The sequence below is a fragment of the Astyanax mexicanus genome, chromosome 4, assembly GCF_023375975.1.
Source record: "Astyanax mexicanus isolate ESR-SI-001 chromosome 4, AstMex3_surface, whole genome shotgun sequence".
Taxonomy (NCBI): domain Eukaryota; kingdom Metazoa; phylum Chordata; class Actinopteri; order Characiformes; family Acestrorhamphidae; genus Astyanax; species Astyanax mexicanus.
The window spans coordinates 27,269,734-27,292,222 of record NC_064411.1 but is presented as its reverse complement, the minus strand read 5'-3'; the positions used below and the strand labels follow the sequence as shown (position 1 = coordinate 27,292,222).

At 37.9% G+C, this 22,489-nt stretch overlaps 1 protein-coding gene across 1 annotated transcript; it reads left to right on the top strand.

Annotated features, from left to right (window-relative positions):
• Positions 1-1,341: 1,341 nt before the first annotated feature.
• On the top strand, positions 1,342-22,179 carry klf6b (Kruppel-like factor 6b). The gene is made up of 4 exons (XM_007230662.3): positions 1,342-1,650; positions 6,644-7,208; positions 12,549-12,672; positions 15,918-22,179. Exons 1-4 carry the CDS (start codon positions 1,549-1,551, stop codon positions 15,967-15,969), a joined length of 843 nt encoding a protein of 280 aa, XP_007230724.3. The 5' UTR covers positions 1,342-1,548; the 3' UTR covers positions 15,970-22,179.
• The last annotated feature ends 310 nt before the right edge of the window (positions 22,180-22,489 follow it).

Below are 22,489 nucleotides of genomic sequence, written 5' to 3'. Positions count from 1 at the left end.
TATTTATTTTTTTTGTGATTAAAATACTTGCATTTACATCCGTCCTCTCGTCTTTGCTGCAACCCTGACTTGGCTTTTAGGTTCTACTTAAAAACACCCCCAATTAACAAACCTGAGAAAACCCATGAAAACAAAGTATGTTGAATCCACGTTCATTTTTTGTTGTTCCCAGCCTCAGAATTGATCTATTTTTGCACATTGATTTTTAAAGATGTAATAGAACCAAAAAAAGTACATTTACTCAATGTCCAAATTTCAACAGTAACCAATGTCTATGAGATAATGTTGAATAAAGGTTTTATTGTACTAAAGGATGTTTACACGTTGTTTTTTCCATCATCAAGACTATGGGATGTAATGCAAGGACAAAATAACATTTATTCAATATCAAAATTTTATTTTAAAAATTTAAAAATAACTGATGACTATTAAAAATGTTAAAAATAAAGTTGGTTTAAAAGTTGTTTTTCCATCATCAACATTAAAATATATAATAACTCAATGTATGAATTTTAATACGACTGATGACTATGAGAAAATGTTAAATAAAGCTTGTTTAAAGGATCTAAAGATTGTTTAAAAGTTTTTTTTCTATCATCAAAATCATGAGATATAACGCAACCAAAAAATGAACATTTATTCAATGTCAGAATTACAAAACTGATGATTATGAGAAAATGTTAAATGAAGGTTGTTTAAAGGATGTTTTCTCATCATGTTTTTTTCCAATATGTAATACAACCAATAAATAACGTTATACAATGTAACAATTTCCACACTAATTGATGAGTATTAAATAATGTTGAATAAATGTTGTTTAAAGGTTCTGAATATTATGAAAAAGTTGTTTTTTCCATCAATAACATTAATTGACGTAATAGAACCAGTAAATGAACGTTTATTCAATGTCAGAATTTCAACACTGATTAATGAATATTAAAAAATGTAATATAAATGTTGTTTAAAGGTTCTGAAGGTTGTTAAAAAGTTATTTATCCATCATTAGCGTTAAACGATGTAACAGAATCAGTAAATAAACGTATAGTCGATGTTCTGCGCTGTCCGGGGAGCGTTTACTCATAACACGCAGCCGCTGTCAGTAAGCAGAGGAAGCGCGCGGGCTCTTATATATAGCGCTCCAAAAATAGAGCTCGCGCGGACCAATCAGAGCGATAGCGTGTCGAATTTCACCCGCCAATCGGCGTCGACTTGAGCCCGACAAGCCTCCACGTCATTGGTCTAAAGTGCGACGGAGGGCGGGCTTTTGCTAACCGCTCTCTGATTGGCTGAAACGGACCGAGCCTGTCACTCGATCACGTGGCTCGTAGTTTGTAACAAACAAATTGAATGGGGAAGTTTGTCGCTCGTGCGCGAGGAGTCCAGCAGCAGCAGCAGAAGCGCGCGAGCTCAGCGCAGCACAGCACGAGCACCCGCCGCGCGCTCCCGTCACTCTGATATATATTATCTATGTGGAGGTAAGGGTCTGCGGGCACGCGCTCTCACTTTAGGATCTGACAGCTCTGTCACTGGAGGCGCGCGCGCGCGAGGATGGACGTCATTCCCATGTGCAGCATCTTCCAGGAGCTGCAGACCGTCCACGATACGGGCTACTTCCCCGCGAGACCCTCTCTGGAGGAGAACTGGCAGCAGGTGGGTACTGAGCACTGCGCTGATGGAGCTTAGCCCGGTAGTTTTGGGATGGGTTGAGTTGGGAAGTTGAGGATGATGATCTCACTAACGTTGTTTAATGCAATCAAATCCTCACAGCAAATGTTGATCCAAAATGTAGTAGAAAGCCGTGTTGCTGAATGCAATCAAATCCTCACAGCAAATGCTGATCCAAACTCTAGTAGAAAACCTCGTTGCTGAATGCAATCAAATCCTTACAGCAATGCTACTCCAAAATCTAGTAGAATGTTTTCAATGAACAGTAGAGACAGTAGCAGGCGTCCAAATACTGGGATAAGTTGAATGGGGGAGTTGGGTATGAGTTGAGATGGGCTGTTGATGATAATCCAGAAACTTATTTTAAGTATCTTATAATATTTCTAACACTGCTGTTGTTGCTGGATGCAATCAAATCCTTATAGCAATGCTGCTCCAAAGTCTAGTAGAAAGTTTTCATTGGACACTAGGCACAGTTGCACCAACAAAATCTGGACCAGCTCTTTTAAAAGTCTTGGTTTTAGAAGAAACAATAAATGAGAAGGTATTCCAATACTTTTGTCCTTGGAGTATATGTGACAAAATACCCTTTGAGTTGATTTAAATTACTGAGCAGGTCTCCCAATACTTTTGTGAAGGGATGAGTTAAATGGGGAGGTTGTGGATGAGTTAAATGTAAGAGTTGGGGATCAGTTGAATGGGAGAGTTGGGGATGAGTTAAATGGGGGAGTTAGGGATGAGTTAAATGGGGGGGTTGGGGATGAGTTAAATGGGGGAGTTGGGCATGAGTTAAATGTAAGAGTTGGGGAGGAGTTAAATGGGAGAGTTGGGGATGAGTTGAATGGGGATGTTGGGGAAGAGTTGAATGGGGGAGTTGGGGATGAGTTGAATGGGTGAGTTGGGGATGAGTTGAATGGGTGAGTTGGGGATGAGTTGAATGGGGGAGTTGGGGATGAGTTAAATGGGGGAGTTGGGGATGAGTTAAATGGGGTAGTTGGGGATGAGTTCAGTGGGGGAGTTGGGGATGAGTTAAATGAGGGAGTTGGGGATGAGTTAAATGGGGGAGTTGGGGATGAGTTAAATGGGGGAGTTGGGGATGAGTTAAATGGGGGAGTTGGGGATGAGTTGAATGTGGGGAGTTGGGAATGAGTTAAATGGGGGAGTTGGGGATGAGTTAAATGGGGGAGTTGGGGATGAGTCTAGCTAATGATTTTACTAACATTGCACTTGTCGCTGGATTAAATTAAATCCTCATAGCAAATGCTCATCCAAAATCTAGTGGAAAGTTACTTTTGCAAAAGCAGAACCTTGCAAAAAACGAACCTTGGATTCGGAAGAAACAATACATGAGCAGGTGTCCAAATACTTTTGTGCATATAGTGTATAATACTGGTGTGATTTGCGTAAAATAAAATAAAGCAAGCAAGCAATGCTAAGTTAATAAGATATGATATAACTGTAGTAGAGAGCAATAATTAACATCATTAATGCAAAATGTATTGTTACACCTGATATTCTGATATATTGAAATAAAGAAACAATTAGAAAATTAATTGAAATATTGAACTTGATCATAATATGTATAATATGTATTAGTTATATGTATAACTAATGATTATATTTAAATCACGGGTTGCATTAATCTAACAGTATTATTTTTATATAACACATTATTGTGTCACTGATGTGAAGCACCAAAAGCTATTCCAGTACTGATGGGGGGGAGGAGTTTGACAGATCTGTTAGTTACCAGTCAGGCAGGCAGTTTTGCTCTGTGCGTGTGTGTGTGTGCGTGCGCGTGTGTGCGTGTGAGAGTGATATCACAAAGTGATAGAGAGGGATAGAAGAGCTAGTTACTGTACTCTAAACGTCACCAGTAGTTACTGGCACAAGCCTAGTTTTTGCAACAGATATTAGGAAATATTTTCAGTGTTACATGCTGACATGTTCAGTTCCACTAGAGACAGTTTTGCTAAAGCATCATCAAACCAGCAAAAAGGAACTTTCTAGAAATAAACAGTCCAAATAAATAACTATAGTAATAATGGTAATAATTAAATGACAACAATAATAACAACAGCAATAATAATAGTAATATAAAACAGTAGCGAGAAAGAACAGCATTTGTCAGGTTTTCATTAATTTTGCAACTTTGTATTATTTTCAATATATCACGGTATTAGTTACTAATAATTAAGTTTGTGAACTTCTTCTTCTTGAAAGATGCTGATTAGGGGTGGGCGATATGGCCCTAAAATATTATCACGATATTTCATTGTATTTTCGCGATAACGACGATACAAAGACATTCATTTCAAAGACATTCATTTCAAGAACACATTACTGCATTAAAATGAAAATTAAAGTGTATTATTGTATATAAACATTTAATGAGATAAAAAAAATACAAGTATTTTATCAGATTTGTAACAGAATGTCATGATACTAATTATGCACTCAAAATATCTTCATATATCCAGGACTGAGGTAAAATAAATGATACTGGACAGATATAATCTGTCTCTAGTAGATATAAAATGGGAAATGAGAACAGTGTGAATTTCTTTCTTTTCCTAAAAACAGCAAAAAATAAAAAATAAGTAACACCCTGATGTGATAATAAGGGGTGGGTGATATTTCAGGGTTTGATATCGTTCACGATAATCAAAAATGTTGTCGATATTATTAAGTACGATAAGATATGGCACACCCCTAATGCTGATCAGTATTGCAGTATAATTGCCATACATATACTATGAAGCTGGCTTAGCCTGCTCTGATTCTATTTGAATTAAATACTATATTTTTCACACTATAAGGCACACTTAAAATCCTTAAATTTTCACAAAAATTGTCAGAGCGCCTTATAATTTAGTGCTTCCTATATATGAATTTTATCAGTCAGGTATTAAGAAGCAGTAAAGCCACTCTGCTGAAGTACAGAGTTATACAGGAGTTTCAGTTTAGTTCTCCAGCAGCATTAGCATTAGCTGCTAAGTGCTAGCTCTTTCGTCCTTCAGAGACGAGTATATTGGACCGTAGCCAGCGTGTTTACTGTGTTAAAACAAGCTACGTGAGACAGAGCGCTAGCTAAAATTTCCTTGGCTTACCGTAACACTCAGTGCTCCTCAGTGTAGCGCTGTCAGGCAGGCATTTACGTCCGCTAGCGGTATTGATTAGCCACTAATGCTAATGCTGCTGCACCCAGCCATAGTGGAAAACTGGAAATCTAAGCTTACTGTTAATAAACTGAAGCACTTTACTCACCCAAATAAACAGTTTTCAGGAGAGAAACCTGTGAAGATTAACATCCAGCGCTCGTTTGACTTTAAAAGAACAGTCAATTTATTCATAATGCGCCTTATAATCTGGTGTGTCTTATAATGGGAAAATACGGTAAAATGACACCAGTATTAAACACTTTATGGACAATGGCATTACACATATTGACTCTACAGGGACTAGTATGTGCAGTTGCACAGCTGTGTCAAAATGTATTGGAAGGGAAGTGCTGGCATCTATCAGAGATATTTTGTTATATTTTGAGCTGTGGCACATTAAAAGCAGAACTGTCCCTTTAAGCCCTCCCGCTCTCTCTCTCTTTCTCTCTCTCTCTCTCTCTTGCTGTGAATGAGATAATGATGTATGTCAGGCTTCCTCTGATGGGCAGGAGACCAGATGATTGCTCTAGAAGGAAACACCAGTGGTAGTTGTGGTTGTGTCAGAATTATCTTTTTTTTTCAGAGGGAGTTCTTGTAGTAGTGAAGTAAATAATAGGGGGATTTAAACATGTGGTTAGCAGAAGAAAAACATGCTCTACACTGTATGTTTATGAGTATCCAGAGATTCCTCCTAATTAGGGAATTATTCTACTCAAAGCTGCACCCATTACAGACATTTAGCTGGATCCAGACACTTTATACAATCTCTTTAAAAAAACATTGTGCTGTTGAGCAGTGAAACTGTGTTTACCCTGACCCTGACCTTATTTTTTCACTTTACTCACATACAGTAAAAAATAAAGCAGTCTACATCACTTATCATGCTCTTCACAAGCTGTCTGTTCTCCAGCTTAAAGTTATAGGCTAGGATAGTAAAATTGGCTGAGTTTCCCTAGCCTTAACATAGCAAAGGTCTGGCTGTGTAAATTTTATGTATACTTAGAATGGTACAGCAGTAAATTTGTAATTAGAACAGCACTGCTGAGGTACATTCATGATCAGAATAGCACTGCTCTGGTAAATTCATGGTTAGAATGACACTGCTCAGAAAATGTATGATCATAATAGTACTGCTCTGGTAAATTCATGATCAGAATGGCACTACTCAGGTAAATTTATTATTATAATAGCACTGCTCAGGTGAATTCATGAATTCATAATACCTCTTTACAAACTGTTTTCCAGCTAAAATATATACTCTGTACAGGGCTAAAATAGTAACATTGGCTGAGCTTAGCCTTAGGTCTGGCTGTGTAAATTTCAATGACAATCACAGTCAAATAAAAAATTAGGACAGCACTACTGAAATGAATGTGGGATTAGAATAGCACTGCTGAGTTATTTTATATTTAGAACATCGCTACTTGCACTGCTCAAATGAAATCATGATTAAAATTGCACTACTGAGGTAAATGAATGATTATAATAGCACTGCTCTGTAAATTCATAATTAGAATAGCACTGCTGGGGTCAAGTTATGTTTAGAATGGCTCTGCTGAGGTGAATTCATGATTAGAATAGCACTGCTGAGGTAAATGTATTGTACTTTAACCCTGCTGATGTGTGTCTTGTTTGATTAAATGCAGTCAAATCCTTACAGCAATGTGCCAAAATATAGGAGACAGTTACTACAACAAAACAGAGTAAACTCTTTTTTTGATAGCCTTGGTTTCAGGAGAAACAATTATGCGTCCTAATTGATAACAGATGATTCATAGACTCTCTCTCTCTTTTTTCTCTCTCTCTTTCTTTATTAGACATGTCTGGAGCTTGAGCGCTACCTGCAGAGAGAGCCGTACGTGTCCCCGGCTGACCTGAGGTCAGTCTGTGGGTCAGACGATCTGTGGACGCAGCTGATTCGCTGCTGCGGGGAGGCTGGCTCTTCCGTGGCCCCGCCGAAAGCCTCCCTCCCTGGGCACAACCAAAGCCAAGCCGGCCTGTCCGCTCTGGAGCTCCACGGCTGCGGGTCGGACTCCAGCAGTGAGGGATCAGACAGCGGTGAGGAGCTCTCCCCCTCTGCAGACCACCACTCCCACCCCCTCACCCACGCCATGACTGCTCGAGACCCCCTGAGGGCACACACACACTCCCTGCCCCAAACCACAGTGGTGAAGATGGCTCCCGAGACCGTCCTGTCACTTTCGCTCGGACACGCGGTGGCGGAGGAGGTCACGGCGGAGGAGGAGAGGTCAGGAGCCGGAGAGGTCAAAGGTGAAGGGCCGGTGGAGGGCAGGAGGCGGGTCCACCACTGCCACTTTAACGGCTGTAGGAAAGTGTACACCAAGAGTTCACACCTGAAAGCACACCAGCGCACACACACAGGTAAGATATCGATAATCCAACTGGCAACCAGTCCACAGGATCCATTTTGGCCCCATATATGAATTCAGATAATAGGGGCTCATTAGGATTTTCTGTTTATTTAGAAAAAAAAAAACAGTACATAACATTTCCATATAATTTCATACTTTTTATATGGCTGTAAAGTAATTCTGCATAGTAGAAATGTGTGCACCTATAATAGCATCTCCGATCAATACCAACAACTATTCAAAACATATTCAGCTCTGGAAAAATGAAGAAACCAATCAGTTTCTGAATCAGTTTCTCTGATTTTGCTATTTATAGGTTTATGTTTGAGTAAAATGAACATTGTTGTTTTATTCTATAAACTACAGACAGCATTTCTCCAAAATTCCAAATAAAAATATTGTCATTTAGAGCATTTATTTGCAGAAAATGGAAAATGGCTGAAATAACAAAAAAAAAGCTGCAGAGCTTTGAGACCTCAAATAATACAACGAAAACAAGTTCATATTCATAAAGTTTAAAAGTTCAGAAATCAATATTTGGTGGAATAACCCTGGTTTTTCATCACAGTTTTTATGCATCTTGGCATCTTGTTCTCCTCCACCAGTCTTACACACTGCTTTTGGACAACTTTATGCCTTTACAAAAATTCAAGCAGTGCAGCTTGGTTTGATGGCTTGTGATCATCCATCTTCCTCTTGATTATATTCCAGAGGTTTTTAATTTGGTAAAATCAAAGAAACTCATCATTTTTAAGTGCTCTCTTATTTTTATATATACTATATAGGGCTTAATATGATTAAAACTTCATATTAGCACCTTATATATCAGTCAAAACTAAAACTAAACAACTATTTGAGACTGCAGATAAACTTGCAAATTAAACTACACTTGTCAAAAAATAGTTGTACCCAGAATAAAGTGTCAGATTGCAGTTAAAGGTTACCATGAACCAAAATTATTAAAGTTTTGACAGATGTAAGCAATATATATTGAGCTACACACAAAAGCACATGCAAAAGTAGTGTGTAACGCATGCATAATGCACAATGCCAGACATATAAGCATGGAGTAGAGGTTCCTAATGTCCTGCAATAATCCATCCAATGCAGATCTAATATTCTTAAATATGTTAATAGTGCGTCTAATAGCATCGCATTTTTATTATCTTCATACAGGGATAGGTCTGGTGATGCAGTTGGCCATGGCATAGTATCTGTGTCTTCAACGCAAGCTTTTGAGAGCAGCAGTATGTGGATCATAGTCCTTTTGTGTCACTGGTTGCAATAGTTAATTAAAGTAAAGTTGGGCCATCAAAGTGCCTGTAATAAAGACCAGTGATGATCTGACATTGTCTCACTTCATACGAGGCCTAGATGGGATTGAACCCATGTGGGATTGAGGAGGGCTGTAGAGAAAACACACATACAAACACACACTCTAAACTCACGCCCTTGCATCTGGGACCAACCTAGCCCAGGTTCCACCTATGTGAGACCCAGTATTGTGTGTGTGTGTGTGTGTGTGTGTGGTGTTTACAGACACTCACCACAGGTGGCACACCCATTTAACACATGTATTTAACATAGCATGAGAGGGCTCCACATACCAGCTCAGTAAAGGACCGTATGTATAGTTGTGTGCAAAAAGGTTTGACCCCCACCCAGTCAAATGACATGTTTTGTTGAGTTTCTAGATGGGAATAACTTCAGTTCCTCTACAAAAAAAAGAAGACACACTTCTGTGTGTGTGTGGGGGGGGGGGGGGGGGGGGCGTTGTGTGTGTGTGTCTATTTAAAGTACTCAGTTGCTGAGCTTCTGCAGGGTTTTTACATTTTATGATTAAATTGATGATTAGAATGGCACTGCTGAGGTAAATTCATGATTAAAATAGCACTGCTGGGGTACATTCATGATTAGTAGAACACTACTGAGGTAAGTCCATGATTAGAGTAGCACTGCTGAGGTAAATCCATGATAAGTAGAGCACTCCTAAGGTAAATTCGTGATTAGAATAGCACTACTGAGGCAAATTCATGATTAAAATAGCACTGCTGAGGTACATTCATGATTAGTAGAACACTACTGAGGTACATTCATGATTAGTAGAACACTACTGAGGTAAATCCATGATTAGAGTAGCACTGCTGAGGTAAATTCATGATAAGTAGCGCACTATTGAGGTAAATTCATGATTAAAATAGCACTACTGAGGTAAATTCATAATTACAATAGAACTGTATAGGTAAATTTATGATAAGTAGAGCACTGCTGAGGTAAATTCATGATTTAAAATAGCACTGCTGAGGTAAATTCATATTTAGAATAGCACTGCCGAGATGCATTTATGATTAGAATAGCACTGTTGAGGTAAATTTACGTAAATGCCACCACTGTTGAGGTAAATTACGATAAGTAGTGCGCTACTCAAGTAAATTCATGATTAGAATAGCACTACTAAGGTACATTTATGATTGAAATAGCACTGCTGATGTACATTAATGATTAGAATAGCACTGCTGAGGTAAATTCATGATTAAAATAACACTGTGGAGGTAACTTTATGTTTGGAATAGCACTGTTGAGGTAAATTCATGATTGTAATAGCACTGTGGAGGTAAATTCATGATTGGAATAGCACTGTGGAGGTAAATTCATGATTGGAATAGCACTATGGAGGTAAATTCATGATTGGAATAGCACTGTGGAGGTAAATTCATGATTGGAATTGCACTATGGAGGTAAATTCATGATTGGAATAGCACTGTGGAGGTAAATTCATGATTGGAATAGCACTATGGAGGTAAATTCATGATTAGAATAGCACTGTGGAGGTAAATGCATGATTGGAATAGCACTATGGAGGTAAATTCATGATTAGAATAGCACTGTGGAGGTAAATTCATGATTGGAATAGCACTATGGAGGTAAATTCATGATTAGAATAGCACTGTGGAGGTAAATTCATGATTGGAATAGCACTATGGAGGTAAATTTATGATTGGAATAGCACTATGGAGGTAAATTCATGATTGGAATAGCACTATGGAGGTAAATTTATGATTGGAATAGGTAAATCAAGGTCATATTGTTATGCTGGACCTGTGTAAATGCTGAGATAGTAAGACCAAACTATAGAGATACTGGAATAACAATGTAGCAGCATAATGCCACTCAGCTTAAGCGGGTGTTGAAATGTTGTGTATGCAGCATAAGTAAATGTATGCAAATTTTCCGAACTAAAAATATGCATTTTAAATAGAGCAACAGAAGTGAATAAAATAATCGTTATCATCTTTATCAATTAATCTATGTAGTTATTATTAATTCAGAAACAGTGTTTGAGTAGCATGAAAGCACAGTTCCACTGGTCCTGATGTCTGCTGTCGCCCGTGTGAGTGCGGTGTTTTACTTGCAAATGATACTTTATCCTTGATGTACGTTGATAAACAAATCAAGCCTGTTAGCAGCTGGAATTAACTTATCAGAAGAGCCATCAGTGAAACACGTGATTTAAAAGCAGTATTTGAATGACAAGGGTGGAGTCATGTAGATAAAGAGGTCAAAAAAGGAGAATTACTGTTTTTTTAGCTGTATAAAAAATAACAAAGACATTAACCAATATAAATGTGTTAAACAGGGTATTGCATTGAAAAAAAACTTGAAAACACTATACGAATCAAAATACATTATTAAAGTTTAGACTCTCAATATTTAGTGAGCTACACATAAAAGCAAATATAAAATCAGTGTGTAACGCGTGTGTAATGCAGCATGCCAGATATTTCTGCATAGAGTTGTGAAGGTTCCTAATGGTAAATTTATGACAAAAGTAGCACTGTTAAAGCAAATTATGATTACAATAACACACACACTCATGATTAGTAGAGCACTACTATTCTATGTTAGTAGAATTAGTATGTTAGTAGATTAGTAGAGCACTATTCTATGATTAGAATAGCACTTTTGAGTTTAATCCATGATTAGTAGAGCACTACTCAGGTAATTTTATGATTAAAATATCACTGCTGAGATAATTTCAGGATTAGAATAACACCACTGGGGTAAATGTCTACTGTACATTCTAATTGCTTTTTCTTTGAAAAAAGGCAAGAGAAAAATACATTTATACTATTTAGTTTATTAAAAGTGTCAAAATTAATAAAAAAATGTTTTTTTGTATTAATTTCTGTGCATTTCTATTTTAATCATTTTCGTGTGGGTGTAGGTGTGGGATGAGGCTGTTGAACTGGGTAAATTGGGTTTGCATGATGGTTTGACCTGAGCTTGTGTTTGTTAAGTGACCTGACCCTCACCTGTATATGTCTCGTTGTTGCCATAACAATAGTAACACCCGCAGGACAAAAACAGACAAGAGCTTCAATTGTTTGACATCATACAGCACATAGATTTCAATATCAAACACTAATCTGATTTTCCAAACGCGCTCTCGCCCTCGGGCGGCGGCACTCGCGCCGGGGGATAGGTAGGAATGATTGGCATGCAGACACCACCTCACACAGCGTGACCTCATTCCTGACTTTTGTTGTTTAGATGGGGTGGGGTGACGTGGGGGTGGGGGTTGATGAGGACGGATAGAGTTTCATTGCAGAAGCATGCAGACCCATGGGAACCAGTGTGGGGGCTAGCTAAACAGTGTGGGGGCTAGTCTGTGGTGTTCCCAGCTCTGTTCCTGAGAACCATGAGGGTCAGGACTTTGGAGGAAGTGTGGGAATGCATTTCAGTACAGAAATGTCCAGATATTAGAGGAAATACAGAAAAACAGAGCTAGCCCACAGTGCTGTAAATAAAGTTTTTATTATTATTTGAATACAGCTATTTGAAACAATAAGAAGATGAGCTCAGAATGAACCAACTTTCAAAGAAGAAGAAGAAAAGGGGAAAAAACAAACAAGTGGTCACACAGAAATGTCACAGTGTCACTTGTGTACCAGGAATACTTCAAAGAAAGCTAACATTACCACCCACAGTGGACAGCACTGTGCAGTGGGTGGTAATGATCGGGACTGGCAGCATCTGGCTTAAACTGTCCATGCAAAAAAACAGGGAGACATCTCATCCACCTTCAATGCACCTCATACACATGTCTCACAGTTCAATGTAGTGTTCTTTAAAAATGGTAAAACCTCTCATTTTTGGTTGCTAGTATTAACATTAGTGTTACAAAAGAAGAGGCCATTACTAATGATTCCACTAAAAGCAGTTAAATTTGTCTGTCATGTCTGTCTATCAGCGGAGAGGAGATACTAGTCTTGACGTTACCTTGTGTTCACACATTTAAAGTAAGAGGCTGTATAGGCGTTGAGTATGTGTGTGTGTGTGTGTTCTGCAGGTGAGAAGCCGTACAGGTGTTCTTGGGATGGATGCGAGTGGAGATTTGCCCGGAGTGATGAGCTCACTCGACACTTCAGAAAACACACCGGGGCGAAACCCTTCAAATGCAGCCACTGCGACAGGTGAGTGTGTGGTGTGTGGGAGGATGGGTGTGGGGCTGTGACCCGGCAGGGGGCTGCAGTTAATTTATTATAAGGACGGATTATAAGGCACACTATCAATAAACGTCTATGTTCTGGTATATTTTCATACATAAGGCTTACTGGATTATAAGGCACATTACTGTTACACAGTAAGGAACAGGGGTGTCACCATGTTTTCCTTCTAATTCAGCAGAAAGCTAATATAAGCAGTAAAGCTAAGTTAAGTTTAGTAATTCTTAAACAAAACATTTTCTTTTAAAGTCAAACAGGCGCTGGGTGTTAATCTCCTGAAACCTGTTTATTTAGGTGAGTAAAGAGCTTCCGTTTATTTACAGTAAGCTTAAAATTCCAGATTTCCAATAAAGCTGGGTGCATCAGTAAGCCAGGGCGATATTAGCGAGCAGTTAATAGCACTCATCTTGTTTAAACACGGTAAACACGTAGAATACAGATCAATAATACTCACCTCTGAATGGGTAAAAGAGCTAGTGCTTAGCACAGTTAGCGGCTAATGTTAATGCTGCTCCAGCAGTGCTAGCTGGGGTTAGCAAAAGGCTACAGGCAGATAATACTCACCTCTGAATGGGTAAAAGAGCTAGTGCTTAGCACAGTTAGCGGCTAATGTTAATGCTGCTCCAGCAGTGCTAGCTGGGGTTAGCAAAAGGCTACAGGCAGATAATACTCACCTCTGAATGGGTAAAAGAGCTAGTGCTTAGCACAGTTAGCGGCTAATGTTAATGCTGCTCCAGCAGTGCTAGCTGGGGTTAGCAAAAGGCTACAGGCAGATAATACTCACCTCTGAATGGGTAAAAGAGCTAGTGCTTAGCACAGTTAGCGGCTAATGTTAATGCTGCTCCAGCAGTGCTAGCTGGGGTTAGCAAAAGGCTACAGGCTGATAATACTCACCTCTGGACGACGAAAAGGCTAGCGCTTAGCACGTTTTGCGGCTAATGCTAATGCTGCTCCAGCAGTGCTAGCTGGGGTTAGCAAAAGGCTACAGGCTGATAATACTCACCTCTGGACGACGAAAAGGCTAGCGCTTAGCACGTTTTGTGACTAATGCTAATGCTGCTCGAGTAGTGCTAGCCGGAGTTAGCAGCAGGCTACAGGTCAAAAATATCTCTGAATGGCAGAAGAGCTAGTGCTTAGCGCGGTTAGCGGCTAATGCTAATACAACAATAGTCATAAAGGTAGGCCCATAAATATTTGGACAGTGAAACAATCTTCATGATTTGAGCTCTGCATGCCATGCAGTGTCTTCAGTTGTTGCTGTTTTTTTCAGTCTTTCTACCTTTAGTCTCTATGTCCATCTGTACTGTTCAGCGCCGTCCAATTAACTTTGCTGCATTTGGTTGAATCTGAGCAGAAAGTAAATTCCTGTTCACTTCAGAATTCTGCTTCTGTCTTCTGTCACATCTTCAATAAACACTAGTGATCCAATGCCATTGGAAGCCATGCACGCCCATACTACCACCACCATGTTTTATAGAGAATGAGCCTTTTCCAAACTTTCTTCTTCACATCATTGTGCTGCAGATTGATCATAGTTTCACCTGTCCAAAGTAAGCTGTTCCAGAACTGGACTGGCGTTTTTAGATTAGATTATTTAGTAACGTCTAATCTGGTCTTTCTATTAATGATTCGCAGCTTGTGGTGTACCCCCTGTATTTACTCTCTTAAAGTCTTCACTTTATAAAAGACTGAAATACTACTGCTACACTTCCTCTCTGGAGAGTGTTCTTCACTTGGGTGGAGTTTTTTTTTCTTTATTATGAAAAGAATTCTGTGATTTTCTACCATTATTGTCCTCCATAGACATCCAGGTTTTTCTAAATCTCGTTTTATCATAATGTTCCAAACTGTTGATTTGGCCACTCCTAACATTTCCACTATCTCCCTAATGAATTTATTCATTTTTCACTTGAGGGGTGTCCACTAACGTTTGGGCTAGGGGTGTGCCATATCGTATTGCACGTGATAATATCGCCAAAAATGTTGAATATCGTGAACAATATTATACCCTGAAATATGGTGCCATATCACCCACCCCTAATTATCACATCAGGGTCCTCCTTTTGTGCTGTTTTTAGCAAAAGATAAATTCACAGTGTTCTCATTTCCCATTTTATATCTACTAGAGACAGATTACATCTGTCCAATATCATTTATTTTACTTTAATCCTGGATGTATGGATATATTTGAATTGCATTACTAGTATCATGACATTCTGGATCATTGACTTCTGTTTTTTTTTTAATATCTCAGCTAGTCATATCATATTGCATGCAATAATAAAATAAAATAAAAAAAATCAGTGTTTTGTCATATCGCCAAAAGTATCGTTATCGTGAAAATACCATGAAATATCGTGATATTATTTTAGAGCCATATCGCCCACCCCTAATTTGGGCATATATTTTATGCTTCACTTAAAAAAAAACAGTTTATCTTTTATAAAATATGCATATTACATTTTACCTTGTGTTAAACCAGGTGGACACTGTGTGATTTTAGCCTGATTTTAAGCCTAATCTGATCGAATGTCACTGAAGTTCATAATCAGGCCGAATTTTAGCTTCATCTTGTGTTGTTTGTAGTGTGATGTAAGAGAGAGGGGAAGCGATGTCTGATTAACTGATTAACCCATACTAGCTGTGAATGAGCAGTCGGACACGAGGGGTTTCCTGACATGCCAGATATTTTGGTCATGTGTCTCACAGTGTGAGCTGTCACGACCTGTTTTCTCAAAATTCTTTGCAAATATAATCATAAAAAAGCTTTTTTTTGGAGTGATGTCCTTTCTCATGTGGGCATTTTGCTTCTGGATATATGGAGAAACTTTTTTTTGAGGGAAGATTTCGCTAAAGACCTTAAATGATCTGCTCAGCTGCTCACAAAAACCCTTCATATCATCCATCTACATATAATATAAAATAGGAAAAAGCAGTTAAAGTTTCTGTTACAGATCACCTGTTGTGGAACTACTTTTTGGCGGAAGGCACAATCCGTATTAAAACATGTTCATTAACAATTTTTAAAGGATCTTTTGTTCTTTTATTCATTTCGTAAAAAAAAAAACCCTCGCCTTCAGCTCGTGCCTACGACCAAATCACAGTCGTGATGTTATTGGTGATAACACACTCCCTCTCGTGTTCTATTGCATAAGTGTATACCAGGCTTTATTGTGATATTAAATCCCATTCTCTTTCTTCTACCTGTGCAGGTGCTTCTCTCGCTCGGACCACCTGGCTCTGCACATGAAGAGACACACCTGAAGAGAGGGATGAGAGGATGAAGAAAGAAAAAGAAGAAGAACTGTCTGAATGAAAGACAGCATTACAGAGGGAGAGAGAGAGAGAGAGAGAGTCTGTGGTTCTGTGGAGGAATGACTGTGGCTTTTTGTCTGTGCTGTGTGGCAGGAAGTTGAGTGACTGTGTGTGTGTGTGTGGGTTTGGGGGGGTTGGTTGGTTATCTGGCACACACATGCTGTAAAGAGCAGAGCTGCGGATACAACAGCACAGCGCCTCCTGTGGACAGAGGAGGAAGTGCATTCCTGAAATACAATGAGTCTGAGTGCTTGAGAGGAAGATTATTATTTTGGTATTAAGTGCAGCTAATTAATGTGCAATGCGAGTGCGTGAATGCGTGTATGTGTGCATGTACGCGAGTGTGTTTACATGAGTGCATGAATAGGAGTGTGTGAATGTGAGTATTTGTTAATGTGAATGCGAGCGCATGAGTGCGAGAACGCAAATGCTAATGCGTAAATGTGAATGCGTGTATGTGAGTGTGTAAATGCGGGTACGTAAGTGCATGTACATGAGTGCTTTAATGCGAGTGCATGTATGTGAGAGTGTAAATGCGACTGTGTTCACGTGAGTGTGAATGCGAGTGCATGCATACGAGTTTGTGAATGTGAGAGCATGTATGCGAGTGCTTGAATGCGAATGTGTGAATACGTCTGTGTTTACGTGAGTGTGTGTAAATGTGAGTGTTTTTGTGAGTGTGTAAATACGACTGTGTTTATGTGAGTGTGTGTAAATGTGAGTGTGTTTGTGAGTGTGTAAATGCGACTGTGTTCACGTGAGTGTGAATGCGAGTGCATGCATACGAGTTTGTATATGTGAGAGCATGTATGCGAGTGCTTGAATGCGAATGTGTGAATACGTCTGTGTTTACGTGAGTGTGTGTAAATGTGAGTGTGTTTGTGAGTGTGTAAATACGACTGTGTTTATGTGAGTGTGTGTAAATGTGAGTGTGTTTGTGAGTGTGTAAATACGACTGTGTTTATGTGAGTGTGTGTAAATGTGAGTGTGTTTGTGAGTGTGTAAATGCGACTGTGTTCACGTGAGTGTGAATGCGAGTGCATGCATACGAGTTTGTGTATGTGAGAGCATGTATGCGAGTGCTTGAATGCGAATGTGTGAATACGTCTGTGTTTACGTGAGTGTGTAAATGTGAGTGTGTTTGTGAGTGTGTAAATACGACTGTGTTTATGTAAGTGTGTGAATGAGACGGTGTTTATGTGACTGCATTAATGCGAGGGTGTCAATGCGAGTGTGTGTATGCAAGAGCATGTATGCGAGTGCATGAATGTGAGTGTGTAAATGCAACTGTCTTTATGTGAGTGTGTTAATGTGACTGTGTTTATTTGAGTGTGTGAATGAGACTTTTTTTTATGTGAGTGTGTGAATGGGAGTGCGGCAATGTGAGTGCGTGAATGCGAGTGTTCTATATGTTCTATATTATCAGCGTTCTCTGTTGCAGTGTGTGGATGGCACAGTTGAATTGCTGTGCAGCTATTGAGTGTCATTATGAATGAGTGCACTTTACTGAAGGCCTGCCTTATAAACTCCGCCTCCTGTAACCCTGAGCACTATGTGTCTTTAAATGCTTAGTGTTGTGAGTGTGTCTAAGGTTAGCTACACTGCTAACAAGATCCAGCTGTTCAGCAGAGGTGGGTCGAGTATCCTAAACCCATACGCCAATGAACCTATCATGACTTTTCCAGAAATCAGTTTTATTAAGCGTAGGGCATCTGTCATGATAATGACATTAATTACAGTAATTATGATTTATCTTAAAGTATGTTGACATAAGTACAAATGAAGCTATCAGAGTACTTGATTAGGTAGTGGTAAAATTTTACTAAAATTGTTTTTCTTACAAATATACTTGAATTAAACACATTTTAAAATGCTCAGGAAATTACAAATCCACCAAAACCGTCTACAAATTGTTACTCTGCTGTACCTCTGCTGCTAAGAGTCCATGGCACTCTAGCCCAACATTCCCCAAAAAAACAACTGATTGAGTGTGGTGGTCTGGACATGAGGTGTGTTTAAGTAAATTTCTGGTGTATTGCTATCTTGGCAAAAGAAAACACAGCTGTGCAACTGACTGATTACAACCCTGACAACAGTCAACAGTCTGAAGTTCATTGCTATCTTGGCGAAACAGGTGCCCAAAACACATTTATGATTAATTAAAATAATTAGTGCATATCTTTTGCATTTTTCGAGATGCACAAGTGTACTGTTCCTGTCGTTATGATAGCAAAGTCACACTGACAGGCACTAAATCAAGCTGCACACTTGACGAGTCGCCAATAGGTTGCTAAAATACAGCCCTTAGTCTTGGTTAAATATAAGGATATAAAAGTTAAGTTTAGTAAAATAAAATGGAAGGTTCATTAAATAAGTTAGTTATAGTTTATATTGCAGTTAACCAAATACATTCCCCAAAAAACCAACAGTTGAGTCTAATGCATTTAATAACATTGATTTAAAGCTTACCATTATTAATGTGACTATACTGCTATATTTATATCTATATAACGATGTAAAAGCATACCTTAAACATGCACATATGTAGATAAACTATAGTAGGATTAAGTGTACTTATTGATACATGGCAAACTTTACAAGTTAATGGAATTAAGCTCCTTAAACAGTTAAGTTTAACTCCTAAAGTTAAACTGGCCCAACCATTAAAATAAAATGCTGATGGAAAAAAAAATTTTAATTTACTTTACAATAAAAGTCTGTCTTTGGGTGCATAACAACATACGCAGCTACAAATGTAATACAACCAATACAGGTTGGTTTCGATTCCGGGTCATGCTGTTTGCCATCAGCAGCCGGAGTCTGAGAGAGAGCACAATTGGCCGTGCGATCTCTCTCCACATTCCTAATTTAATGCGGTCAGCACAGGCATCTGGTTGCTTTCCTCTTGAGTAGTTCTTTCACCACCTAGTGGAAGTTGGAAAAGAGGCAGAGTCTTATTTTACTTGTATCGTATATCGGAGGAGGCATGTTTTAGTCTTCATCCCCGAGGCTCCCAGCAGTCCCTCAGAAATGGCTCTGTAATCCAGCGTTGGGGATGTTGATGCGTGTTGGGGAACGCATGTTGGGTCAGGGTACTCTGGACTCTCAGGCTTGTTTGGAATGCTAATTATGCTAATTATGCTGGAATGCTCATCACATGTGCTTTCACTGTTTAAAGACTCAGTGCTCAGCTGGAGCTCAGTGTCATCAAGCTATACAGTGTATATATATAAAAAAAAAAAAAAAACATTGTTTTAACCACAATTGCTGGGAAAGAAACTTTGAAGGGTCCTAAAAGCAGAGTCTCTTTACAGCTATAAAGCATGATTTTCTTGTATTTTGTTTTGTTTGTTTGTTTGCCTCTGTCATATTTGATGCTGTATAGTCATCGTGCCTTAAGGCCTGGCCTGCAAACCAATCAGGAATCAAAAGCCAGATAAGCCCAGCTGTCCAGTAAGTCAGTGTCCAAAAAACATTCTGATAAAGGGTATAAACACAAAGAATCTCTCAACATGCTTTGATATAATGCCATTTTAGAGAATCCCAAATAAGAATTGTAAGGTTCATACTGCAGAACAGCCCCTTAAAGACATGCCTAAATTAGTAGATCTGTTTATTTGCAATTGTTTTAGTTACTTTTACATTATAATTAAGTTATGAAGGGCAATAAATACTTTAAATGTGATTTAAACATGATTTTTACTGTGTAACCCCTTTCAAAATATTTCACAATCCCCTAACTTACAAACTTACAACCCTATTGACAACTATAAATATATACACATATACTGTATGTTATACTGTTAATTTGATTTGATACTGTTTATTCGTTATTCATTTGATCCGGTACTTTTCCTACTTTTCCTAAAGTACCACTCACTGATGGTGACTCGTGAACATAACATCTGCCTGTGCCTTTTAAATAGCGACAAAATTTACTTATATATCTACACCAATGAGTGTGGTGGTCTGGACGTGAGGTGTGTTTAAGTACATTTCTGGTGTATTGCTATCTTGGCAAAAGAAAAAACAGCTGTGCAACTGACTGAGTACAACCCTGACAACAGTCAACAGTCTGAAGTTCATTGCTATCTTGGCGAAACAGGTGCCCAAAACACATTTATGATTCATTAAAAGAATTAGTGCATATCTTTTGCATTTTTCGAGATGCACAAGTGTACTGTTCCTGTCGTTATGATAGCAAAGTCACACTGACAGGCACTAAATCAAGCTGCACACTTGACGAGTCGCCTATAGGTCGCTAAAATACAGCCCTTAGTCTTGGTCATGTATAATGATATAAAAGTTAAGTTAAAATGGAAGGTAAAATAAAATGGTTCAGTAAATAAGTTGGTTATAGTTTATATTGCAGTTAACCAAATATATTACATTCCTGCCACCACAAGATAAAGATCTGCTAATCAGAATAGAGCTTATTTTCATACTTATTTCATTGTTCGCATCAAGCATCAAAAGCATCAATCAAAATCCCTTAATCCCACAGAAACAGTGAAAAGTCTCAGGGATAAAAAAAAAAATGCAACAGAAACCTTTTTAAGTGTATTTTTTGGAGCTTACTTACTGGACTAAAGCTTGCATTACAGTAATGTTTTACTTTCACAATATATTTTTATTAACAGCACTGTGCAAAAGTCTGAGAAGCTTCTGAGAAAATGCAATTAAAACTTATTATATAAACAAACGATAACGATTTTTGTTTTTTTAAAGAAAAAGCTCTACTCAGGATTAGGGGTGGGATGGTTTGGTTTGGAGAGACAGATAATCTGCTGGTGTTGATCCACTGTGTTATATCAAGTCTTAAGTCAGTGCAGTTCACGCTTCATGCATCCCTCTGCTTTTAAAGAGATGCGGATTTCATTTTCCAGCAGGACTTGGCACACTGCCCACACTGCCAAAAGTACCAATTGGTCTTATATAACATTCTAATTTTCTGAGACACTGATTTTTAGGTTTTACATGTTTAACTAAATTACTGAAATAAAGCGACTTTTAATTATCTTATTTTTTTTGATGCACTAGTATAATGCTTTATTGGTAAAACTAGATTAATATAGTAATATTGTATTAATGTAAGTTTTTTTCAAGGCTGCTAAAGACTTTTGCACAGTACTGTATGTAGTCAGTATTTTTATTTTAAGTCAGTGGAGTTGATCAACTCTATTTTATCCTTTTTAGCAAATGGAATGCATTTAAACATGTGGGAGAAAGAAAAGGAGGTGTAATTTCATTATTAAGCTTTTATATGTAACCCAGCCTTACATGAATATTCTGCAGCACTTATCTTAGACCAATGAATTTGCACTGTATAGCATTATAGTACAGATAGATTTGTGATTATTGTCATGGTACGGTTATATTCACTTTTCATAAAAAGGCCCAGGTGGGATTCAGGCGCACAGATGTACAGATTTAACTGTGGTATTTTTATGTTGTTTTTTTTTGTTGTTTTTTTACATTTTTTATTTTGTTATCATTGAACCACTGCTTTTTTTGATCTGATGGTCACTATGTTCTTTATTAAACCACTAGAAGGAAGGAAAAGCTAATATGAGATGATTTTCTCGCTTAGGCCTGATATTGGTCTGTTTTACATAGTTAATGGGGATTTACACTTTATTTTTATTTTTTTGGTATTAAAAATGTAGTGATAGATTTATTAAACATCAGGGAGGTCACAGATGTTTGTTAAGTGTGTATGTACATTTTGAACAAAAAGAGTTTGTACATCTGTTATGCAAAGTAAAAGAATAAAGGTTTTATTTTCATGCGGTATATGTAGATATAAATGAATTATTTGACTTGGCTGGTATTTCCATTATATCTTTTATGGGCTAAAATGCAAAAATATATATATATATATATATTTAAAGTTCAAGTTTACAGCAGCAAATTTTATGAATTGTTAAGATGAATCGGGTCAGCTGCATTATATTCCCACTTTCTTAATTACTGCTCATGTTGTAAGACTTTTGAAATTGTGTTTGTTTGTTTGTTTGTTTGTTTTTTGAGGTTCATATATAATATTTTTCTCTTTTTTATAATTCACATTTTTATACCAAGTATCCCGTTTTAAAAAATATAAATGGTCCATACAACCAGTTTGTTATGTCAAATACATTTTTAATGCATTGAATTGTTTTTGTGTTGCCATCTGTCTTATTTTGTTGCATATTAGATTTTATTCATTTGAGAAGATTTGGGTTTACGTATTGAATGTATTTTGTACCACAAATAATAAGGAAAAAAGATCCTGTGGAAATTGTGAGTGATTTCAAATACAGCCCTATTCAAAACACTTAAAATCAGATGCATTGTTTTTACACATACTCAACATCAGTCTGTTCCCCTGGTCAGATAATCTAGTAGCAAATATGCTTAATTTAGTTTTTTCAGTTTTTTTCAAATTGCTAAAACATAGTTTTATAAACTAGGCTGGTTTTATCTAAAT